Raw genomic sequence first — 22,832 nt, 5'->3', positions numbered from 1 at the left:
GGTGAGGTGTTCCAGGCATGTCCCACCGGGAGGAGGCCCCGGGGCAGACCCAGGACACGCTGGAGAGATTATATCTCTCGGCTGGCCTGGGAACGCCTTGGTGTTCCCCCGGATGAGCTGGAGGAGGTGGCTGGGGAGAGGGAGGTCTGGGCCTCTTTGCTTAGGCTGCTGCCCCCGCGACCCGGCCCCGGATAAAGCGGATGAAGATGGATGGATGGATGGATGGAATTCCTCGTTTTAAACAGTTGCTATAGAAAAAACTATGAAAACAGTGCTCTCTGATGCCCATGTAAACATTGCCTTCTACGTGTGGGAGTTTTAACAGTAGGAATAGGATACGATAGGATAGGATAAATAAGAAGCAAATGGATCGTATTCACTGTTTCATTCATTCAAGTGTTTAAATGAAGGCTATGCCTAACAGAGAATGAAGTCACTCCAGTGCAGTCCGAGTTTATTTTAGTTCTAGTTTATCTGCTTGTCCATGTGAGTCATGAATATGCAGCTGAACTCACCTCTACGACTGTGTATGACTGCTTATTGTCTGTGTTCAAGTTTTATCTCTTCAGGCTTAGTGCTTTTCTCCTTGCACCTTGGAAGTTGGTGAATTTGTTTCTAGATAACCTGGTTAGCACGTGCATTTTTAACTAACTGTAATATTAAATATAGGGCTGCTCAATTAATCGAATTTTAATCTCGATTACGATCTGGGCTTTCAACGATCATTAAAAATGACTGAGCCGATTATTAGCCCCTCCCTCGTGCTGTACTCTCGCGCTGCTCCGTGTGGCAAATCGAGCGCACCTCTCTGCATTTCGAACACGTGTCACAACAATTAAGAGCAGCGGTCCCCAACCTTTTTTGCGCCACGGACCGGTTTATGCCCGACAATATTTTCATGGACCGGCCTTTAAGGTGTCGCGGATAAATACAACAAAATAAAACTAGTACCGGTACCGAAAAAAAAATTAAATTTATTCATAACACACGTGAAAAGACCAAGGAAAACCGAGTAAACGATAAAAACGATAACAAAATAACGCTGAAAACCGATAAAAACCCTGAAAACTATACATTTCACACCTGAGCCCCAACTCTCGCGGCCCGGTACCAAACGACTCACAGACCGGTACCGGTCCGAGGCCCGGGGGTTGGGGACCGCTGATTAAGAGGACCTGAGGGAAGCTCGGAAAGCTAAGCAGAAGTTATTTGGAGAGGAGAGTGACTGCCGTTGGTTGAAAAGAGAGGTAAAAAAAACTTCAGTGGTGTGGAAACATTATGGGTTCGCAGAGTCAGACGTGGATCAAGTAGACACAGTGTGTAAACTTTGCTACAGTGTTGTAGCTGCACCACAGAGCAACACTGCAAAGTTCACTAAACACAATGTTTACATTTTTCATTTATTTTTTATATTGCAAACATTTGCACTGCTATCAGTATTTGCACACTATTTTATATTATTTTTTGACAATCTTTAAAGTCATTATTCAATAATTGTTATTGTGAAATAAATATTGTCAAATAATCGAGATCTCAATTTCAGTGAAAATAATCGTGATTATCATTTTTGCCATAATCGAGCAGCCCTAATTAAATATTTTAATTTTTTAATTTTAGAAGGCTTTAAAAATGCTCTTGTCGTGTATAGTAGTACAATTAAACAAATCACAAGAAGATATGTTAAAAGTCGATATCTATGAAGTTGTCTTAGGCTAAAATTAACTATGGGGATCATTTATGTCAAGTTGTAAACATGCTTATTTTTTCCAGTAAAGTTAAAATGAGACTCTGTTGGAATTGACAATTTTTTGAATTTTTTTTTCCAACAAAATAGCACTGTCATATCCCGGCAATGGTTACGGCTTTAAAAAAATACTGTCTTACCAAGTAGTAGTACAGTAGTACAAGTTTAAATAAGAACACTTATTAACTAATACAACATATTACCTTTCCCTCTTGCACTCATACCACTGTTCTCAAAAGGGTAATTTCATTTTGCTCCTTGCCTTGTGCGTGTTGAGCAAGAGTCACTTCATCTTCCTGCAGACACTAAACGAAGGAGGAAATGTGGCTGATGCGCCCGTTTGTTTCAGTCTTTGAGGCTGGTGCTGTAGTGCGACAGCTAGTCGGTCTTAATAAAGAACATGAAACACAGTTTTCTGTCATTTTCTAGTTGAATTCGGCTATTGTTCAGAGGTGCTCAGCAGAAAGTCATTTGAGCACATATCAAATGTCACTGGTGTGAATTTTAGTCAGTGTCATGTCAGCAGTAAGTAGGAAATTAACCTTTTGGGCTTGAATTATAAAACCGATCTACGTTCATTTAGTAAAAAACGCACTTTCAGTGCTTAGAAAGAAATCCTTTTCTTCTGTAACTACACGGAATAGCCATCAATTACTATCACTTAGCATTAAAGAATGAAGGCTTGCTAAGCACCGTGTGTAATCCATCTTAATATGGCGTGTGATAATTATAGCAGAGTTTAAGGTGTGATAATGATTCATCCCCACAGATATATAAATCATACTTTGTATACCCTCCTCTCACATCATGTCTGTTCAACTACATTTAATTTGATAAAGCACAATTAGGTCTCTCTGATATATTGTCAGTGTTGAACTTGTTAAGATTAGCATGAAGGGGATTGGGTTTTTAGCTCCTGCTCCTTACAAACAGAGTTATCAGCTCATGTTTGGAGAGCAGCCTGCTTGACAGAGTGATCTCATTCTGAGCCGCTGTGAATGATAAGAGTGTAAGCTCCGCTGCTTTAGAGACCTCTGGTTCATTTGTGACATGGATATGCTTTCAGTCAATGTTTGTTTGTTATTGCAGGATCAATATTGACGACGCTTGATTATGGCAGTGCTGAAGCAACTAGATTAGTTGCATTATCTCCTTGTAATTCTATTCTAAATACATTCATAAAATCAGATTTTTTTTCCTTTAGTCTGAGGATGTAATTTAATTGCATTGGTTTGTTCTGCTGAAACTGCAAAAAATGGCTGAAATCACCTTCAATCTGTGTAACGTTTTAAGCTGTTGTTCGTGCATCAAAATGCCATATATCACCTTTAAAGCAAGTTGTGTAACATCACCACCTGATGTGAAAATATAGCAAGTCACAGTGAATCTGTGAGGATGATAAATAAGTTGAACAGTCCGTAAGAACAGAGGAATCTTTTGTTGGCTCATTTCACTCACAGGTTAAAATCTCCCAACACTGACATTTTGCATACAGGCATAAATTGTGACCCTTTTTTATGTCATCCTACAGTTTGACAGGATTAGATTTAAGAAATGTTATGTTTTCATATGTAGACTTTGTCAACAGACTTTGTTAAAAAAAAAACAACAATTTTGTAGGCCACAATCCAGGCTGTGTTGCTCTTCCAGATCTGTCCCACTTCTTGCCTGTTTCAGTGGCTTTTCACAGTGAAACACTTACGTAGTTGCATGATTGAAGTCAAAACCTTTGATTGTTTGGCCATAAAAAAAGCTCTGGCCTCTCCTGGTTGCATTTTATTTCTGTTTATTGCAAGCTATACTATTCTTTGGAGAGGATTTTATAAAAGGCATATGATACCTTACTGATTTATTCAATGTGCTTTCCGCAAACACCTTTAAAGTGCTAAGCTGGCACTTAGGGTACTTACCTATTATATACTGTACATAAGGAAAACTGAAGTGCTATAACTGCAACGTTGTTCTGAATAAATAAACACACAGGAAATACTCTTGTGTGCAGACCCAGAGCCAGTGACAGGAGACATGGAGTCAGCCATGGCTGTGGAGCTCAACCCCTGGGTGGAATATGAATTTAGAGTGGTGGCCACCAATGCAATTGGGACCGGAGATCCTAGTGCACCTTCGAGAGGAGTTAGAACTAAAGAAGCAGGTAATACAGATTTTGACAGACATCAGCTGTAAGAGCACAATTATATTTATTATAGTCAATTCAAAATCCAGTTGATAACTTATTGCTGTTTGAGAGCTTAGCTGTTGCCCCCATATGCCACTTCAGAACCATGTTATATTCCCACTGTTTATGTACTCTATTTTAATTGGGGAAGACATTGAAAGTAAGCTGCTTATGTGAATTTCAGCAAGTCTAGTGTTTCTGTAAAAGCAGCCAGGCTTTTAAAGCCCCAAGGCAACAACACAGCAAAATATAGCATTTACGGTGAGCAAAGATTCACTGTGCTGCTTCACTAACTGCTCATTTTCCGTCTACAAAATGCAATAATTATAAAGGTCAGTGGTCATTTCAAAGTGGCTTATTTAATCTGTCCCATCTCTTCAGCGTAATTAACAGACTAATAGCTGTATCTACGCACAGTTGTGGTAATCCATCCCAAAGTTACAATACGTGATCTAAATGTCAACAAATAGGTTCCAGTTCAAAACGCAGCACTGGAAACCTACAATAGCTCTCACTTTGATTGACAGATGTTTCAGTGAAGGCACAGCCACCAAATAAGGTAGTTTTTTTTTTTGCTGTTTTCTGATGCTTTGATTATAGTTTTTAAAAAGGAGATTTTGTAGTCAGTGCTAACCTCTCCGTTTTCCACAGTCCCATCAGTGGCACCATCAAACGTTAGTGGAGGAAATGGGCGCAGACATGAACTGGTCATCTCGTGGGAGGTAGGTTTTCTGTCCAATTCACTCAAGTTTGACAATGTGCAAAAAACTGTGTGTTAAAGGCAAATCCCTTAAATTAAAAATAATATTTGTCAGGAGCACAAGATCCAAACATTGGAATTCCCCTGAGACAGTATAGTGATAAGCAGATATAGCATATAAATAACATATAAAAGGACTTTTCTTTGAAATTCAAGATGCTAAATATATAAACATACTCTTGTTTTTACAGAATCTTATAAAAAGCTTGTCAATGTCTTGAGGCCAGATTGAAGATAGAAGACGAAGGAATAATGACTGCAATAATCAGTGCAAGTCAAAGTTACCCTGATAATAAATGGTACCCCAAAAGGATTTAGAAATATTAATACCATTTTTATTATCTTATCTCCGAGTTTACTTTCATGCTCTGGATTCATAAAATAGTAACTCTCGTTTTCTCTTGTGACCCTGTAGAACAAAGCAGTGCCTCTGGTAGTGGAAACCCACATGCATAAAGGCACATCATGATGATTATTTTTAGGATCATTTACATGAGTAAACATAAGAAGACATCTATAGCCTGTAAATATTCATCATTTAACTTGAGGAAGTATTACTCACTAGGATTAAAAATGTGATAATGGGACTCTGTGTAAGGAAATTTATCATCGCCTAGACGCGTCTGAAACAGCATGATGAGAATCAGTAATGTAATCCGAGAGTAAAAACGAGCCCACTGCAAGAAGGTTTATTGTAAACATCACTAAGTACATTTCTGACTTTATTCACTGTTTAACAGTGACTATTAAAAAGAAAAAAAAATGCATATCATCTAATAATCATGTAGATGTTGCCGTCACATGGGCTGCATGTGCTGCTCATCCTAAAAAACTTCACTTCCTGGGAATACTTGTCAGACATTATTAAGGAGGATAAAGCATGGTTGATGGATGACGGTAGTCCTTGTGGTTCTAAGCTTGAAGGAAATGGTCTGATGGTTTCACGATACACAGATGATTGCATTCGTTTCCAGTCAGTTGCATTCACTTGAGGTGAGACGCGATGACTAGCTGCAGTAACGCTCGGTGTGTTTTTAGGGACTTGCGTTTGATTGTCATGCTATTCCCAGAACCATCAGCGTGAGATCTAATTAACACATAGACAAAAGTTTCAGCAGCTCGAAAAAATAAAACGAGATCTTAGAGAAGTTGTGACTCTTGTATAGAACAAATTAATAGCACCTGTGATTACACTATCTTGCTAATACAAGGTTGTACATTTCCTTTTCTAAGAACCAAGTTTGGGATACAGCACTGTGCAAAAGTGGAGAGTCACTTCTCATTGCTTTATATTTTCCTTGGAAAAATTGGAAATGTGCTAACGTACATGGATATGTTGTTTTTGCTACGGAATTTCTAGACACAGAACTGGTTCATCTTTCGATTCAGGTGACTTTTCTGTGCTTGAATATATAAGGTCATGTAACACAACATAGGTCAGTGTTAAATGCTTAACCAAGAAAGGGAAACATTCCTCTTAAAATGTTCAGATACAAGGACTAGACCAGAAAATGATGGAAAAAGCAGCCAATGTCCAAAGGAAAACATTGAAAGTAAAAAAAACTTAACTTTACAAGAAAGTCGGGCTTCTTGGAAGCAAAATAGTAACAAGATGAGGGGTGACTCAGCTTTATCACAGTACTGTAGGTATCAGAGAAAATTATGTAGTGCACAAATATACCTCATTAGACATTTTCTACTCACTTAAAACTTCCCAAATTAAAATGTCTTTAGACAATGTGCAAAGGCCATAGTTCATAAACAGCAGGGCTCTATTTACATGTAGGCGTAAGTTGAAGGATGAACTTGAAAACACTGAGGTTACTTCTTCAGTTCTAGCTGTTTGTGACTTCATGTGCACCAAAGTGAAAGGAGACAACTCAATAATGAGTTGGCAGAGTGGCCAACTACCAAGAATGTGTCATGTGTGCTGTGTGGCAGGCAGGAATTGGACCCAAAATGCAGGACTCACGGAGGAAACGTGAACTTGAAGGCAGCTTTATTGCTGACCAAAGGAAAACCAAACAGAAAACCTAAACTGGAAAGCTAGAACCAAAATACACAAGAGAACATCAGGAGAGACAGGAGGCAAAGGAATATACAAGCTAAGAAATATAGAACAGAAACCAAAACACCTGTAGTCATAAGCCAAGAACGAAAAAGGAAAACAGCCCAATAAACAATAATATAGAATCAAAACACTGGGCCACAGGCCCAGGACTGTGACAGAACGGTGTCAGAAATGAGTGTGTTTTACCCACAATCAAGGCTTACCTGCTGAGAGCGCAAGTGTCGAGTTCACATAAGTGTTTATCGTTTCCTTTTGTGAAATACAAAACTCCTGAAACCTGATTTATTTATTCATTGTTCATCTGTCCACTTTCAGCACATCACAAAAATAACACATACAGTTTCTTATCATGGCATTGTTGCTTTTATTGGCCCACTACACCTTCTGTGTGTACATGTTATAAAGTTTCTAACAAGCAGTGTTTCCCAGTGTCAAGCCACAAATACAGGCATTCACTCCAAAAGTTATTAATCAAACACCTGACTGTTGCAAAAAACCAAACCTGTTTTTTTTTTTTATGTTCACCAACCTTTTCATTTTGATTAATTATTCTACTGTAAGTAATCGGCCGTGTTCTTGACAGATTGTTACGGTTCGCACATTGAAGTCTGTTGAAAAACATGTAGATCCGTTAGAAATGATTTCTCCACTGATAATTTCCTCAAAACAAACCATTCATGTCAGTTTCCCCCTTGTGTCTCCATTCACAACACCGGGCAACCAGGGAAAACAGCTGCACACTCCATCTTCTTCTGAACATGTCTGGCCACAGTAACACCTGGAGGTGTGCAGTTCTAATTACAGTCCAGGTGTGCATAGTCTGTATGCTTGATTGCAGCGATGTTTTGGAAAAAATGTTTAAAAAATTTCCTAAAAACTAGAAAATGAATTTTGATAACCCTAAGTTATATATTTTTTATATAAGAATACACTTTTATTTCTACTTCCATTCTACATGTGGCACTACAGTGGGAATGATTTGCCAAGCAAATAAAATTGTGCACTGTTGCACAGAGAAGACATAACTGTAAGATTATCAAATTTTTTATTGAGCACCAGAAACAAAGAGGTAAACCACATTTAACTATACTACCGTGACATAAGCTGTAGCACTACAGAATTCTTTCTCATCAGCTATGTCAGGTGAAGGTGGTCAAAAGCAGATCAAAGTGCGCTTTTCACACCCTAAACTCAAAGGTTCTTGAAGCTTGGGCCCTCGGTGTGTTGCTGATTGAAAAGAATTTCTCTACTTCTTTGTTACTCTAACTTACTGCAGCTGTCATTTCCAACAAACACAACAGTCTGCACCACATACTGGAAAGTTCCTCAGCTGTAGAAACAAAGATAAAATAACCCAGGTGGTGATGCACTGAACTCCAAGGCAGCATTGACCCTTTTGTTAGGAAAGGCAAGGGAGATGCACATTATCTCCCTTTCCTTTCCTAGGGGGGTTTATCACATAGGATGCCATGTGAGCTGTGAGGGGCTCAGGTGAACATTCATCATTAGGGCAAAGCGACCTTCTTCCATTTAGACACAGAGACGTGGGAGACCCATCTGCTGTGATATACTGGATGATTTTCTCTGACTTTCATTGAATTTATACTCAGATATGGAAAGTCATTGGCCCACTGGGACAGAACAGTTTTCCTCAGGACCAACCGTTGAACTGTCTGTTGTACAAAGGCAGAACATATACGAGATAACAGACTAAACCTCTGTCTACAGTCATTTCCAGCACATGTGCAGATTGTGGTTATAAATGGCTCTGCATTTCAATGTATATATGTATAGAGGATGTGTTGGGAGCTGTGGCAATATTACCAGGTTTATTACAAGCTTATTACAAGCTTATTATTACAATGGCCAAGGAGTGGCTCAAGATCATAGCTCATTGCATTTTAAACAGGGTTCTAATTTAGCCTATTGAAATTTGCTTATCCCGGATCTTAAAATTAGAGAGCGCAACTTGGTGATAATTGCAAAAATTGCTGACACGGTTCAAAGACGGCCAGCTGGGCCGTTTACTACACAGAGCTACATCAGTCTGGCAAGTGATTAAGATGTACTGAATTTAAAATCTGGTCCCACCAGAGAGGCGCAGTAAAGATTAACCTTGACTCTTAGCGTCATTCCCTCTAAATCCAGAGGTGTTTATGAAAATCTGTTTGTAATCTCAAGCTACAATAGTTGTAGAAAATCTAAGTTTCACAACAAGTAAGCGGGATATTAGTATGAACCATTTCCAAGTGGACAGCCTGGCTCTCAGCCAGATTCAGGCCAATGCAGCTACTGAATTGCTATGAGCAGAGCTGAGAATTTGCAATTGAGATCAGCTGAAGGATACATTAACAGGGGACCAGTGAACAGATGTAGAGGCAACTGACAGTTATTCTTGTAGTTATTAAGTATGGGAGCCCAACTGCCACTGGGAAGATAACCTTCACATCAGGAGATGTGCACCTCCATGGCACATTATGGGGGATAATGTCCATTCCAGATGGGATGCTGTTTGGTGGTAGACCATTTCCTATTTATAACTCAAGAGTGTCATTAGCTTGGCTAGTATAGCACAATGACATCCATCTTATAAATAACATAGCGCCCCATGTTGAGGGACGCATAAAGCTCGTAAAATAACGATTGATGCTTGGTATGACACAAAAGCCTAATAAAGAGCCCTTATGAGTCATGCGTGAATTTAAATAATTACAAACAACAATTTCTTGCTCACGATTCTCCTCATAAGGTTTATAGCTGTGACTTTCGTTCACGCACATCCGTGATCTGAAGAATTAGGTTCTTCCACGAGTGGCTCAGCATAAAAGTGAGAGCGAACATTATTCAGTCTCCTCGTTTGTTTTCATTCAGATATTTTCTCCAGTCAGATCAAGTCACTTGTGAAGTAGCGAGCCTACAACAGTGAAACATTTAAGTGCTTCTTCAAGAATTATATTGTCTCTCTGCCAATTTTGAGGTACAAGAATTGGTCACCCATCAGGAAGTGTGTCAGTTTTCGAGAGAATCACAGCACAATGCTGAGACACTTCACTTTGATACAGTAGCCTCCTTGGGGTTCTTGGCATTTTAAGTAGTTTTAGCTCTACCCTATTTGTTCTTGCTTCTGCTAAATGCTTTTGGAAATAAATCAAGACTCTGTCAGTGATCAATGGAGATGGATATTAGAGGAGACGGAGCAGGAATGTTAGCCCTTTTTGGCAGTCAGGGCATGTGAGCGCATGGCAGTTCCGCCTTTCCAATCATCTGTGGAAAGTTGTCAGAGCCTGGACAGCCATGGTGGGCAGGGTTATTAAGCAGGATGAATGACTAAACAGTCTCTGCAGCTTCATTCAGCCATCTCTTTAGAGGCGACTGCGAGAGACTGCTTTTACACTTGTAGCCAAAGGGAGGACCATTAGTGATGCCTCCATAGTCCCCATCGCTGAGCCTTAAGACTTACCTCAGTTCAAACTATGTCCACACTTATCTGTGACTATCTCGCATCCCAAAGTCTTTCTGAACTTAACTAGCTAATTTGTTCACGCTGTTTTGTAAAGACCTCTGTTCCTTGGCATCTCTTTCAAATCACTGCCAGACGTGAGAATAATTTTGATGGAAGCTAATTCATTTCCACTGATCATCCCTGTAATTAGGCAGTCACGGTGATTGGTCATTGTCGAATGAAATGTGAACTACATCTCTATTCCCGCGCAATCCCCCTACAGACTAGATAGCTAATGCGGGTGATGCCTTCAGGGGACTGTATCACTCTGAAGCTTATGCAAATCAACACATTACAGCAAATGCAGCATACTTGCCAAAAACAGGTGTACAGGTGTTTGTCATTTATTAAATTTAGCCAAAGATTTAATCCCTGCAGCTCATATTTTAATTAGATTCTAGCTCACTTAATAAATTGGCACTTGATTTGATTAAGTACAGAGCAGCTGTGGAAGACACTTCCCAGTTTCACCACTACAGGAAAACCACAGATAATCACTGGAAACCCGTGTCCCCAAAATCCTCTTGTCAGACCTGGAAAGATAAATAGCTACATAATGGGCACAACTGAGCCAGATATGATTTGTTTCCATTGCTCAAGACTGACTGCATCTTTATTAATACTGGCAGACAGTCGCAGTAAATGGGAAGGAAATTGAAAGCTGGTTAAACGGGATTACCGCAGAGGAGAAACTTCTTTTTTCATTCAATGAGATCCTTCCTTTCACTGATGAAGCTGTCCAGATTGGAAATTGTGCAAATGATGCACTTTCAGTCAAAGAGTTTAAGTGCTGCTGAGCTGCTTTTGTATTCTTACACCAGTGAAATACACTCCATGGTGATTGAGTCTCCTCTTCCTGTGTTTTCAGCCTGTATCTGAGGAGTTCCAAAATGGTGAGGGTTTTGGGTATATTGTTGCATTTCGTGCCAACGGGACACGAGGGTGGAAGGAGAAGATGGTGACTTCCGCAGACTCTACGATGTACAAATACAGGGACGAGACCTTCCCTCCTCTTACCCCCTTTGAAGTGAAGGTTGGTGTCTACAACAATAAGGGAGATGGGCCATTTAGCAAAGTTGTCATCATCCACTCTGCTGAGGGGGGTAAGTTAATATTCATGGTTGTTTGAATTTTAAAGACAGAGGAGGAGTTGTTTTCTCCATTAGATCTTCACTGTTGTTTTACAGAGCCAAGGGAAGCGCCGTCTGATGTGAAAGCTTACGGCATTTCTTCCTCAGAAATTAGAGTGACTTGGAAATCGCCCACGCCTGGTCCTGGAAAACCAAGAGGATATGAGGTTTGTATAAATTATGTCTGCGATTGTTTCTTTGCACACTTTTGGTTCGTTCTCCTTCTTGCATTGTCCTGTCCTTAATTTCTATTAACAGGTCAGCTACTGGAAGGACATGGAGCTGGAGGAGTCAGGAAAAAAACAACAAACTGTAAAAAATGAGACATCGATGGTCTTGACAGGATTAGAGGGGAACAGTGTGTATGCCATTACAGTAAAAGGCTTCAACAGCATTGGCCAAGGTCCTGGCAGTACTGCTGTCACAGCCAAGACCAGGAAACCCCGTGAGTACAGCACTGACACTAATCTCATAATACTATATATGGAATACAGGCTACTTGTTAAGTTTGCTTCCCTGTAGAAAGTGTAGTAATTGACCTAGTTGGCTGAAGTTCTCTTTTAAAGTCTTTTTAAATTTGGACTTTGGGTGTTATGTTATATCCATAGCTCCTGTTCAGCCACCAGCCAACCTTCACTGGCTTCAGGAGGGCAACAACGTGTCCTTAAGCTGGGACCCCGTGAAGGCAAAAGACAATGAGTCTGATGTCATCGGGTACATGGTAATGATCCATCCTTATATTGTTCAGTTACATAAAATCTGGTAAATTGTTAATGCAGGGAGGAAAAGTTCCCAAACAAAGTATTCTGTCCTCGATTTTGCTAAAGATTGATCTCAGACTCTCCTCGTCTCCACATGAGTAGCCGTGTTTATAGTTTATACACTGCGGCAAATAATTATTTGATCCCCTGCTGAATGCGTATGTTTGCTAACTCACAAAGAAATAAACAGTCTTTAATGTCTATGTAATGTAATGGTCGTTTCATTTTAATGGAGAGAGACGGGATATCAACGAAAACAAAAACACATTACATAAAAGTTGAATAATTATTAGGATCAAATAATTATTTCCCCGACTGTATCTTAGAGAAATGATACCTTTCGAAAACACTGAAAAATGACCTATAATACACAACTATATAAATGCAATAGGTATTATAAGAGTTTCTTGTGTGTAATGAATTAACCATTACCTTCAGCAGGGTTTACATTCAAACTACTACTTTCTAATAAAAAAATTGGCTTGCAGAATTTCTACTGACCTAGTCTTCAAAAAAAAAAATTAAAAATTCAAATTTTATTTGTCACATACACAGTCATACACAGTCATACACAGTACGATATGCAGTGAAATGCTTAGACAACTGCTCGTGACCTAAAGAAAAAAAGAAAAGGCTATGAATAAGATAGGAAATAAATATGAAAATTAAAAAGGGTAAATTTAACCAGGAAGGAATAAAATAAAATAAAATATAAAAATTAAGTTAAGAATGAGATAACTGTACAACACAAATTAGAATGAAGGGTAAATTTAACTGGGAAAGAATAAGATAAAATATATAAATTAAAGTTGAAAATAGAATAACTGTACAACAAAATACACAACACACAGTATAGAGTATAGTCTTGTAACAAATAAGAATATATCTGCAAATACACTTAGCTTATTTGACCATTTTTTTCTTTCATAGGGGTCTGAATGCACTTTTAGTGTGATATACGAAAAAAAAAGTGAAGTAAACCTTCAATGTGCATATGTAATGCAGGTGTTACTGAAACAGGAGGGCAGAGGCCACAACCAGGTGACAAGAACCATTAACCCTTCAACCATGCTCTCACTGCCAGAGGGAGGCACTTATGTCATCGAGGTGCGGGCGCTCAGTGAAGGGGGAGAGGGAGCCGTCAGCTCCCAAGTTCGACTTGTCACTTCCTCCGGTAAGCTGGAAGCTGGTTAGTTCCCTCTCTTCTCACTCACATTACATGACCTCTGAAATCCAATTTCTATGCACAAGCTGTTTTCTCTGTGTAGCAATCTTATGTCCTGCCCTTAATTTAGTCACCACAGCTGTTCGGCGGGCCAAGTTTTCTTTGGCTAATACTGTTTTAATTACCTCGCCCACACAAACCTTCCTACTCCTGCACAGCCAATTAACTTCTAAGCAACAGAATGAACTGAAACTTTGCAGTGTTAAGTGTGACCAGCCAGATTTTAAAGGCAGTTGCAGTTTTCCTCTTTGTCTCTATATTCCACCACTCATTTTCCTGCAATTTCCATGCAGCTACACACTCCCGATATATAGACCACTATATTGAATACATAATTTAGCATTAAAAAAAGAATTCATCTTTGTATTGACTCTCCTCTCATCCACTTGCTTTCCTTAGGTGTCCGAGCAAAAAGCAACCAGTGCTCAGTGCACTGCCTGCCACGGAGCCTAACATGGACTGCAATCCTCCTGGTTCTTCTGGTGCCTTCAGCTTCCTGGTGAGGCCACGGTGGTGTCCTCACTTTCACGAAGGGAGCCACCAGTCTTCTGCTCCCTTTTTCTCTCTGACTGCCTGCTTGCTTTGGCCTTACCCATCTCAAAGGGCCCGAGGTGTGCTGAAGGGGTTTGATTCTGCCAGTTCACATGCAGCTCTTCAGAGTCCCTCCTTTTCAATTCAGTTTTCTTCGAGGCCCCCGGACATTTGAGTTGCGCCATTCTTTCCAACATCACAATAGTGTTGTACTGTAGTATACATTATGTGGAAGGATTTGTTTAATCACTTAATTTAACATTATGTGTTCCTCTCAATGACTGGCATCTAACTACTTCCAGACGGCTCCTACAGCTCCGGGGCTCTACAGAGCATGAACAATTCCTTGAAAGCTGCTGTGGTAGTAATACAGGGATCAGCCGACCTGTTTCTTTTCATTACTTATCTGCATCAATTTACCCCTTGGCTGCCTAACAAGCAATGCAGCAGAGGCTCAGTAGAGATAAGTGCATTGTTTTCTTATTCACACATTGAGGAGAAAAAAGTTTTTTTTATGGAACCAAGAATCTTACTATTTCCAGACTTGCTTTTTTGTACATTGTGTTACCTTTAGAGAAAAACAGTGGTGTGTGTCAGCTATGTCAAACTCTGTTTTTTGGTAGCAATTAAGCAATGCTTGGTGATACAGTTTGTTAACTGTTGGATGTATGGAAGTAGGAAACAGTGGTTTGGGTACATGCTGTGCCCAAACACATTAATAGACAAAGATAGCTCTGTACGGACTCCTGGTGTCAGTACAAATAAATGTGATGTATATTTTTTAAATGATTGTTTTTGGAATTTCTGACTTTCAGAAAAGAATGTCTGTTCGTATAGGTGTGTGCGCGTGTGCGTGTGTGTCCGTGAAATAACTCAAATGTCCAGTAGCTACACCCAAGGTATCCAGAAAACCATCTCTGAACACAAACATGACACAAAAGCAGACGGACTACAACATCAGGTGCTCATCTTCTGATGACTGCTTCCATCAGGACAACAGGCCATTCATTCACATGTTTAAACTAAAACTCAAACATATAGATTCTTGCTGAGCTATCACACAGTTTTGCATTTTAAGGAGTCTTGGCCATGTGTCATGTAAGATATGGGTAGATTAAATTTCACATGCGTGGCATTAGAGGCCGCAAAACTTTGTGCGATAAAAGACACTCTGCAGAGCCAAGTAGGACAGCATCAAGAGTATCTCTCCTTCCTCCTGGGCTTCTCTCTTGCCTTGTCTGCAGTAAAAGCTTATCTTACAGGGCAGAAATCCAAATGAATTTGCCTCAAGTGTAATTAATGTTAGTATGGAGATCTATAGTCCTAAAGCCTTCTTGCCTGAACCGACCTTTTGCTTCCTCTGCCTCTAGCTCTGCGGACTCTATAACAGAGTCAGAGTAACCTGGCTCACCCGCGCAGGTTCAGACAGGGGTGCTGGCTCAACCACAAGAGATACGACCACACAGCAGAACAGAGGACGAACACTGCTGCGAGCAGTGTCTATCCCATAGATACTCTTCTTTCGGACCTCTCTGTTTTGGTTACGTTCAAAAGGGGGAGGATGGTGAGAGTGGTCTCCTCTTTCTAACTTGTACATCATTTCTGTCTGTAGTGCTAAGCATTAAGCTGTTTAATGTCAATGGAGGGGTTTTGTGGTGCTTTTAGCCTGTTCAATGATGTCGGCTCAAACACATGCCTCCACACAAGTGCTAATGTACCAACCTTTAATTATTCATGCAGCACCTGACTGTGTTGGCGCATCTGATTTATGATAATGGATTATGTATCCAGCAAGGGGACCCATTTGGTTCAGAGAGCCAGAAGCTATAGTGTCAGCAATTAAAACATGAACTCCCCCTAGGTTAATGTCAGTGTGTGTGTGTGCATGCATGTGGATGTGTGCAGGATATACTGTGCTTTTTAGTAATCTACAGTATATTCAATGGTATTAAGCCTAAAGCATATTGCTTAAGATTAAAATAGCAATATTTTTGCTGTTTTTGATGACACTACTTGTAGTTACATTTTGTATGTTAAAAATAGGCTGCTGTTACTGTAGCATTTGAATATTTTTAATGACTTAGCCATAGAAATAGACATAAAAATATTACCTTAGGTACATTTTTCTAACGTGTCTGTAACCTGGCCGACCTGTCTGTAGTGTGACTAAAGGAGTCACGCTACACTTGTTTTGATTGGGTTAGCCGCACACCGACTAAAATGTCAAACCGAAAGCGGAGCAACCTCGCTCCGAAAACAATATTTTCGGAATTTAAATTTCAAAACAGATTGGATGATTTGAAGCTAGCACGCCACGTGTAAAGGTTGTCCCCTTGTCATTCTGAGTCAGCTTTCTCTGACACTTGCATCATACACACAAGGAGGGTGACTCTGCTGTGTGAAAAACAGCCTTTCAAAAAAACAACCCGCCAATATCTTCATACTGCCGCTTCATGCATTCCCTACTGTCCTTCCACTTTATAAAACTTACAGAGTCAAGTATTCAATTGTCTTTGCAGCGTTGTTGTTCAGGGAATCGCTTTGTGATTTAGAACTGAGCGATCCCTGTGACTTTGCTTTTGAGGCAGGTCACAGTTTAACACTCATCCTGAAATTGCCAGAGAAGAACTGCAAAGAAGGGTCCTCCAACAGATGCAGCCGCTACAGTAAGAGGTAAACTGTAATATCATACAGTAAGAGATTTTCACATGCACTTCCATGTTTTTTCACTTAAAAAAAGGGTCTTAAATCATACAGTTTGGGACAGATTTATCATGGGAATATGTTTGTTTTCTGAATCTTCTTTTAGGACAATTAGCAGATGCTACTAAATTGAAGAAAATATTTGATTATTTTTACAGTAGTATGTTTTTAAAGGCTTATATGTGATATAAATCTGATGTAATATAAAATTGTATATATAAATCATTTATTAGCTGTTGAGTCTGCTTTACAGGTCACGCTGTATGTTTTGGTATTTAAATGTAAAAATATTACTCTTGGGACTTCTGATTCTGCAAGCTAATTTGAATTTGTTATTCGAGGTTTCTGTGATGTTTGGATTTTCAGCCTATTGGCCCCCCCGGCAGTGACAGGAATGGCAGAGAATGAGAATTAGGGAAGAATGTGAACAGAAGGATTAAAGGAAGCGGTTTGTAGTGAGAGTCAACAGAAAGCATTGTATTGCATCAGTCCACTAATCATCAAACACGATGTCTTTTGTCCTCTAAAATCATCTTCTTGACCATTTACTCTGAGGAAACCAAAATGCACAGTATGTGCAATATTTTGACCTTTACATGACATAAAATTATTTTCCTATTTTTTACTTGCATCATAATTTATTTTTAGATTGTTATCCTTCCTATTAGCTGTAAATTAATGTCACTTGGTTTTCCGGTTAAGTCTCCAGGTTAAGTAATGTTGTTAAGATATTTGAACAAGTGTTGTTCAATTCAAAATTCCAAAACAAGTGTAGTGTATAAAGTATACCCTCTTCAGAACTAAACCCTGCCTGCGTGCTGGCAGATGGTGTACTATTAAAGGGGAACTTCTTGAAATACGACAGTTAATCTGATATACTGTGAATCCTCACTCATAAGAAATTAAAGCAAAAGGGCCCCGCAGTGAGGCCTCATTAGGGAGACACATTTAAGAGTAAATCTAAGAAGCGAGAAGACAAATCTGGTTGATTAAACTTTCTTCTTGTTCTTCACACTTTGTGTTTTTCCTCTGTTTCTACTCTAAACATTTACCACTGAAATATTGTAATGAGATATGGGAAAATGTCTGGCCCTTGCAAAATCACATGATGTCTGCCTGCAAATAGTTTCCAAATATGATGTCTCATGCTGCTCAACAGAGAAAAAAAATCAACATTTCCTAAATTTTTGCCTGCAGGTGTATTTCCTTTCAGGAAGTAAGAGTCACATATGGTGATTTGTTTATACAGATCTTGGAATTCTGCCAAATCCCTGCAGATTGGAAACTGGTGATTCAGTTTTGGAGATCCGAGCCACTTTTCTCAAGACCCATTGTGTGAGGAAATATAATGGGATGGATGTGTAAATCTGGGGATAAGGAAGGAGCAGGCTGTATAGGAAGATTTAAAGGTCAAGCAAGAAAGCAGTCAGCTTAGTTTAGACCTCTGCCAAGACCTTATAATCTACCCAGTTAGCAGTTACTTTCACAATTCCATTGTGCAGATAGCTGAATATATAAAAGTAGACTAAATTTGACCCAAAGGTGACACATGCATGAAGGTCAGGGGGTCACCAATTTCATAATATCTGTTTCTGTATTCTTTATCTGAATATAAGAGTAATGCATAACACATACATTGTTGCAATGGTCTAAGGGTAATAGTGTTCATGAGGAGTTTTGTGCAAGTTTTTCAGGACCAGTTTGAAGCTTGGTTCAAGCACCCTGAATAAATATATTCAGCTACACAGTTTTGTTGACCTTAAAGTATCTTAATAAGATTGTGGTTCTGTTTTCAATTTGCTCATATCTAAAATTGTCTGTAACTCTGTATGGCACGCTGTCATTAAAATTTCACATTAAAAAGTAACATTGGGCAGACGATAGGACTGATAGGAATTCAGCTATTTAATCTAGAGGCATCTCACAATATTCTTACTTACTTGTGGATTTAGCATGATCTGAAATCATTAAAAGCATATATTATATGCCCTATAGAACTATGTTCAAGTCAATCCAGTAGGCATGCATGAAAGTACTTGACTGCCCAGCAATCATTTTATAAGTTCTTAGTTTAAACCCCAGTTATTTTATTTCTTGTTGCTTAAATAGAAATGAAAAGTAGTTTCAGAAAGACTCAAAAATTAGCAGATACCTAAACATTTTAAGGCTATAGGGAATGTAGAGTGAATCCACACGATATTATCTAATTGTTTCTAAATTGCAGAACAGAAAAAGAGCAGTCATCACTTCCTTTCTCAAAGAGGTAACTATTAGTAGTAGTATTTTTTTTCATTGGCCATCAATGGGCCATTCATTAAAACTACACAGGTGACATTTATTGCTGGATCTGTGGGATTTTGCATGTCGAAAGTTCTACCAAAAATGATCTGAAATGTATTGTTTCCTTGTAAATTGTATGTAATTTCATTAGTATAACCTTCTGGGGGTTTTTCTAGGTTATGGGTATAATGTGCTACTTTTTTACAATCTTCATAGATTCAAAGATAATACCTAATGTTTTATTCATTGCTTTTAGAATCAGATGAATTAAAATCCTATCAGTGTCTTTAATGCACTGGCTTCTTTCCTGATTGAACTGTCCTGTCCTGCCACTAAGACCTTGCTGCAGCCCCCATTCTCTATTTTCCATGACAGAAGGAGACAAAGGTAAATGTAGGGTTTATCCTTGGTCTGAAGTCTGGCTGTGCAAGAGAGCATCCAGTTCATCGCTTGGCCTTTTACTGCATCATTGCCTACTTTATAGTAAAGCCAGGTGCAGCGAACCTTTCGTGGAGCTGACATATTGCCTGATTTAAAGATTCCCTGGGTGGCAGGCCACAGTAAAACCTGGATCAGTTGAGGGAATCTGAGGGCTCCTTTAAAGTGAAACTAAGTCACAAAACAGTAAAGAGGTCACACTATTCTGCTTCTTTTTGGTATTCCTCCGTAAGTTTAAATTGGCTGGATTATCTCAAAGCTCCATATTTGCTCATTCTGCTGCTGCACTGAAACACGTGTGAATTTCCATGACTGATAGAATAAAGTTGATGCGTGTCTGGCAGCTTCTTTCTTCATCTGGCTTGACTAAAATATATTGATTTTCAAAAGTTTCACAATGTTCAAATCTTCAGTGTACAAATTACTCATATATTCAGTTGTGGAACCACTTGGGGAAGGATTTCAAATAATTTCATGTTGCACTTCTTACTTGAGTGACTGTTAATTTCATCTGGATATTTGAAAAATGAAAACCCACTACCTCTTGACTGCACCTAGAAATTCTGTCCATACACAAATCAGTCAGAGTTGTGGCAGAGTTCAACACCCACCAGGAACCAGCCTGACTTGTTGTTGGAAATGTGAACTAGCATCTCGATGTTATATGGGGACTGCATAGCCCATAACAATAGCCCATACTCTGAAAGCAACTCCTCAGGACACAGGTCAAATGCCTCCTGCATTCAAGCTTGGACTCTCCAGGTGGACTCTCCTCGTCTGTTCCCTGGCATAGATCTTCACATGGAGGCTGAGGAGCGTGAACTGCTAGAAGTTGGAACACATCCACCAGTCCCCATTCTTAAGGTGAGAACCGATACCGTGGTCCAAATTTCCATGCAATGTTATAGAGGTGTGTCACAAAAAGAGGGCACATCATCCATCCCGTGGGCTCTGCCACCATGGAGTTCTTTAACTACCTCAGGGACTCTTCCCACATCCCCAGAGTCTGCTTCCTGAACGTATAAGTGGATTTGAGGAGAACCTCAAAATATTCTTTCTAATTCCTGACTTTCCTTTTAATTGCAGACAACAGCACATCATCCCAAATGAATATAGTGTGAGTACAGCATAGCTTCACCCTTCTGAATCACCTGACAGTTTCAGAGTCACTACTAGGCTAACCAAAAGTTTTGCTCCATGGCCTCAATGAGCTGCTCCCACAACAACGTTTTCAGGTTTTGTTTTTTCCTGTTTGCAAGAGTGCTAACTACTCTGCCACACTTGGCCTGCAGGTACCCACCCAAAAGACTTCCACTTCAGCATAACAGCTCAATTTACTTCTGGTGGGTGTGTCCACCATCTAGTTATTGCCAGGCAGAAAAATTACAGTCACAGCTCAGTGCATCATCCTCAGCAACGGGGGTTCAGAACATGGTTCACTCAGACTGAACATCCACAGCCTCCCTTAGAGTACTGTGCCTCAGATTTCTTCCAAAGGTTGAAGATGAAGATATCTTGGACTGGAGTCTCTGCCAGACGCTCTGAGTCTCACTGTATATGTGGGCACACCAGGTCTGTCCAGCATCCTCCCCCACCAGCTGATCCAACTCACCACCAGGTGAGTCAGCGCCTCTTTTCACCCGAGTGTCCAAGACAGAGAGTGAGAAAAATCATTTATTAGTTTAAAGTAAGTTTAAGTTCACACTTTGTATGCAGGACTTTTGCGATATCCCCCTCTGATAATTCTGCTTCCACCCAAATGAATTGGATGTTAATACATTTTGTTTGTGGTACTCGCAGTATTCAAAATCTCAGCATCAGTGCTTTAATGACAACAATGTCATGTGCTCTGGATAATTTACAGATTAAAGGTTTTTATGGGAAACAGTGTCTACTAAGAAAAGGACACGTGGTCTAGTGGACCAGAGCTGGCCAGCCAAAGCAACAAATCTGACCCCACTTGATGGTTTTCCAAAGTGAGAAAAGCTGCACATTTTTTATTTTTTTTGTCAAAAAAATGAGCTGCTGTTTCTATTTTAATGATACCAGCTTTACTTCACAGTAAACATCTAAATGTCCACAAGTTGAATAAATTTCAGTTCAATAAAGTAAAACACTATTGTTTACTTTCAAAGTACCCTACATGCGAATACTTGTGCTGTTATAGATTCGCTGTGATCTAAAATGTACATTTTTAACCTCAGGTAGTATCTGATCTTTATAGCAGCAAAAATTAAATTAAACTAATAGAACTACAGCAGTGTGAGAGTTTATTTTAATTTAGTCTACTCTGCAGAATAAAATAGCTATTGACAATCGCTGGTCATTTTGGTGTATACTTCATATGGCCTGCAGGCAATCAACATCTAAAGGGTGGCTACAACAATGATACTTGTAGAATCAATACCTGGATCAATACTGTACATAGTGTCAATACGCTCAGGGCTTTAATCATTCATCTCTGATGTCTTGCACAAGGTTCTGTCAATGCATCTTTCCAATATAACAGCTTCACACCCTCAAAGCCCAACAGTAACCTGAGGTATAGTCCAACATGAGCGTCGACATCCTCCTAGATTTTTGAGTGAAACCAGACGTACACATATGCTACAGAATCAATATACAGGGAGTGCAGCTGTTGTAAGGCCATGATAAATGGGACAGACTTGAGGTGATTGAGCATGTCTGCTCCGATGGTGGTGCATTTAAATTGGGCTGTGCGTGTAAATGTTTTCCCTTAATTGGTAGCCAGAAGAGGTTTATCACCCGAGGTGAATACAGATTTGCAACTGAAAAGAAATTCAATTCAGATTTAATGAGCTTAAGACTGGATATCTAAGTTCACATTGATAGGCTGAGGAGAAAGAAACTTACTGACAGTTGTGTATATATACCTTTTCTTCTTGGGTTTTTTTTTTAACTCTGGTGATTAATTTTCTAGGTTTGACCAGTTGACTTTAAGCTGAAATTAAGAAATTGCCCTTTACCCTTCACCGTGCTACGTGTTTCCCTGTGTGGTAGGTTTAGCAGACTGATTTTTTTCCCCCTTTCTTCAAAACAGGAGCCAAGTTTAATTCTAAAAATGTCCTAAAAGCAGCTGTGGTGGACCATAGATCACGGCAATCGCCGTTCAGGTGAACTAGACACAAAGTCTGTAGTGCTGAGGAGTTTTCTTGATTAACGTGTCCTCTCAGACAAATAGGTGCATTAGACAGCTCAGGGACTTTGGTGAGGGAAAGGCAAAATAAACTAAAGGAAACAGCTGCAGGAATCTAGAAAGACAAAGCAGAGACGAGAATTACAAGAAGCCATCAAATAATAGCGAGAGCTAAGATCTTTGCACATGGCAGCAGGCAAACTTCTCACAGTAAATGATTTTTAAAAAATGGCCATGCACACAATGTCGATACTGCTCATGAGAAGATATTGTTGAGAGAGCATTTGACGGTTTTAACAACTGAAAATTCTTGCCAAGATTAGAAAAACAATTTTACTGCTTAAAGAAAAACGA

General features: G+C 39.5%; 1 protein-coding gene across 6 annotated transcripts in view; it reads left to right on the top strand.

The window, feature by feature from the left end:
- cntn5 (contactin 5) overlaps window positions 1-14,780 on the top strand; it is a 123,901-nt gene extending 109,121 nt beyond the window's left edge. For 3 of the 6 annotated variants that reach the window (XM_035910275.2, XM_087851139.1, XM_087851138.1), the window contains exons 18-25: window positions 3,747-3,896; window positions 4,572-4,642; window positions 11,122-11,356; window positions 11,441-11,550; window positions 11,642-11,828; window positions 11,992-12,104; window positions 13,150-13,318; window positions 13,769-14,780. In XM_035910275.2, coding sequence (XP_035766168.2) covers window positions 3,747-3,896; window positions 4,572-4,642; window positions 11,122-11,356; window positions 11,441-11,550; window positions 11,642-11,828; window positions 11,992-12,104; window positions 13,150-13,318; window positions 13,769-13,872 — 1,139 coding nt within the window. In that variant the 3' untranslated portion in view covers window positions 13,873-14,780. The remainder of the gene's footprint in view (window positions 1-3,746; window positions 3,897-4,571; window positions 4,643-11,121; window positions 11,357-11,440; window positions 11,551-11,641; window positions 11,829-11,991; window positions 12,105-13,149; window positions 13,319-13,768) is intronic. The other 3 variants (XM_006796652.3, XM_006796651.3, XM_035910276.2) reach the window with 2 other exon arrangements.
- The last annotated feature ends 8,052 nt before the right edge of the window (window positions 14,781-22,832 follow it).

The sequence above is a fragment of the Neolamprologus brichardi genome, chromosome 14 (assembly GCF_056152115.1).
Source record: "Neolamprologus brichardi isolate AB-2024 chromosome 14, ASM5615211v1, whole genome shotgun sequence".
Taxonomy (NCBI): domain Eukaryota; kingdom Metazoa; phylum Chordata; class Actinopteri; order Cichliformes; family Cichlidae; genus Neolamprologus; species Neolamprologus brichardi.
The sequence above is the reverse complement of the archived record's forward strand: the minus strand, read 5'-3'. Positions and strand labels throughout refer to the sequence as shown.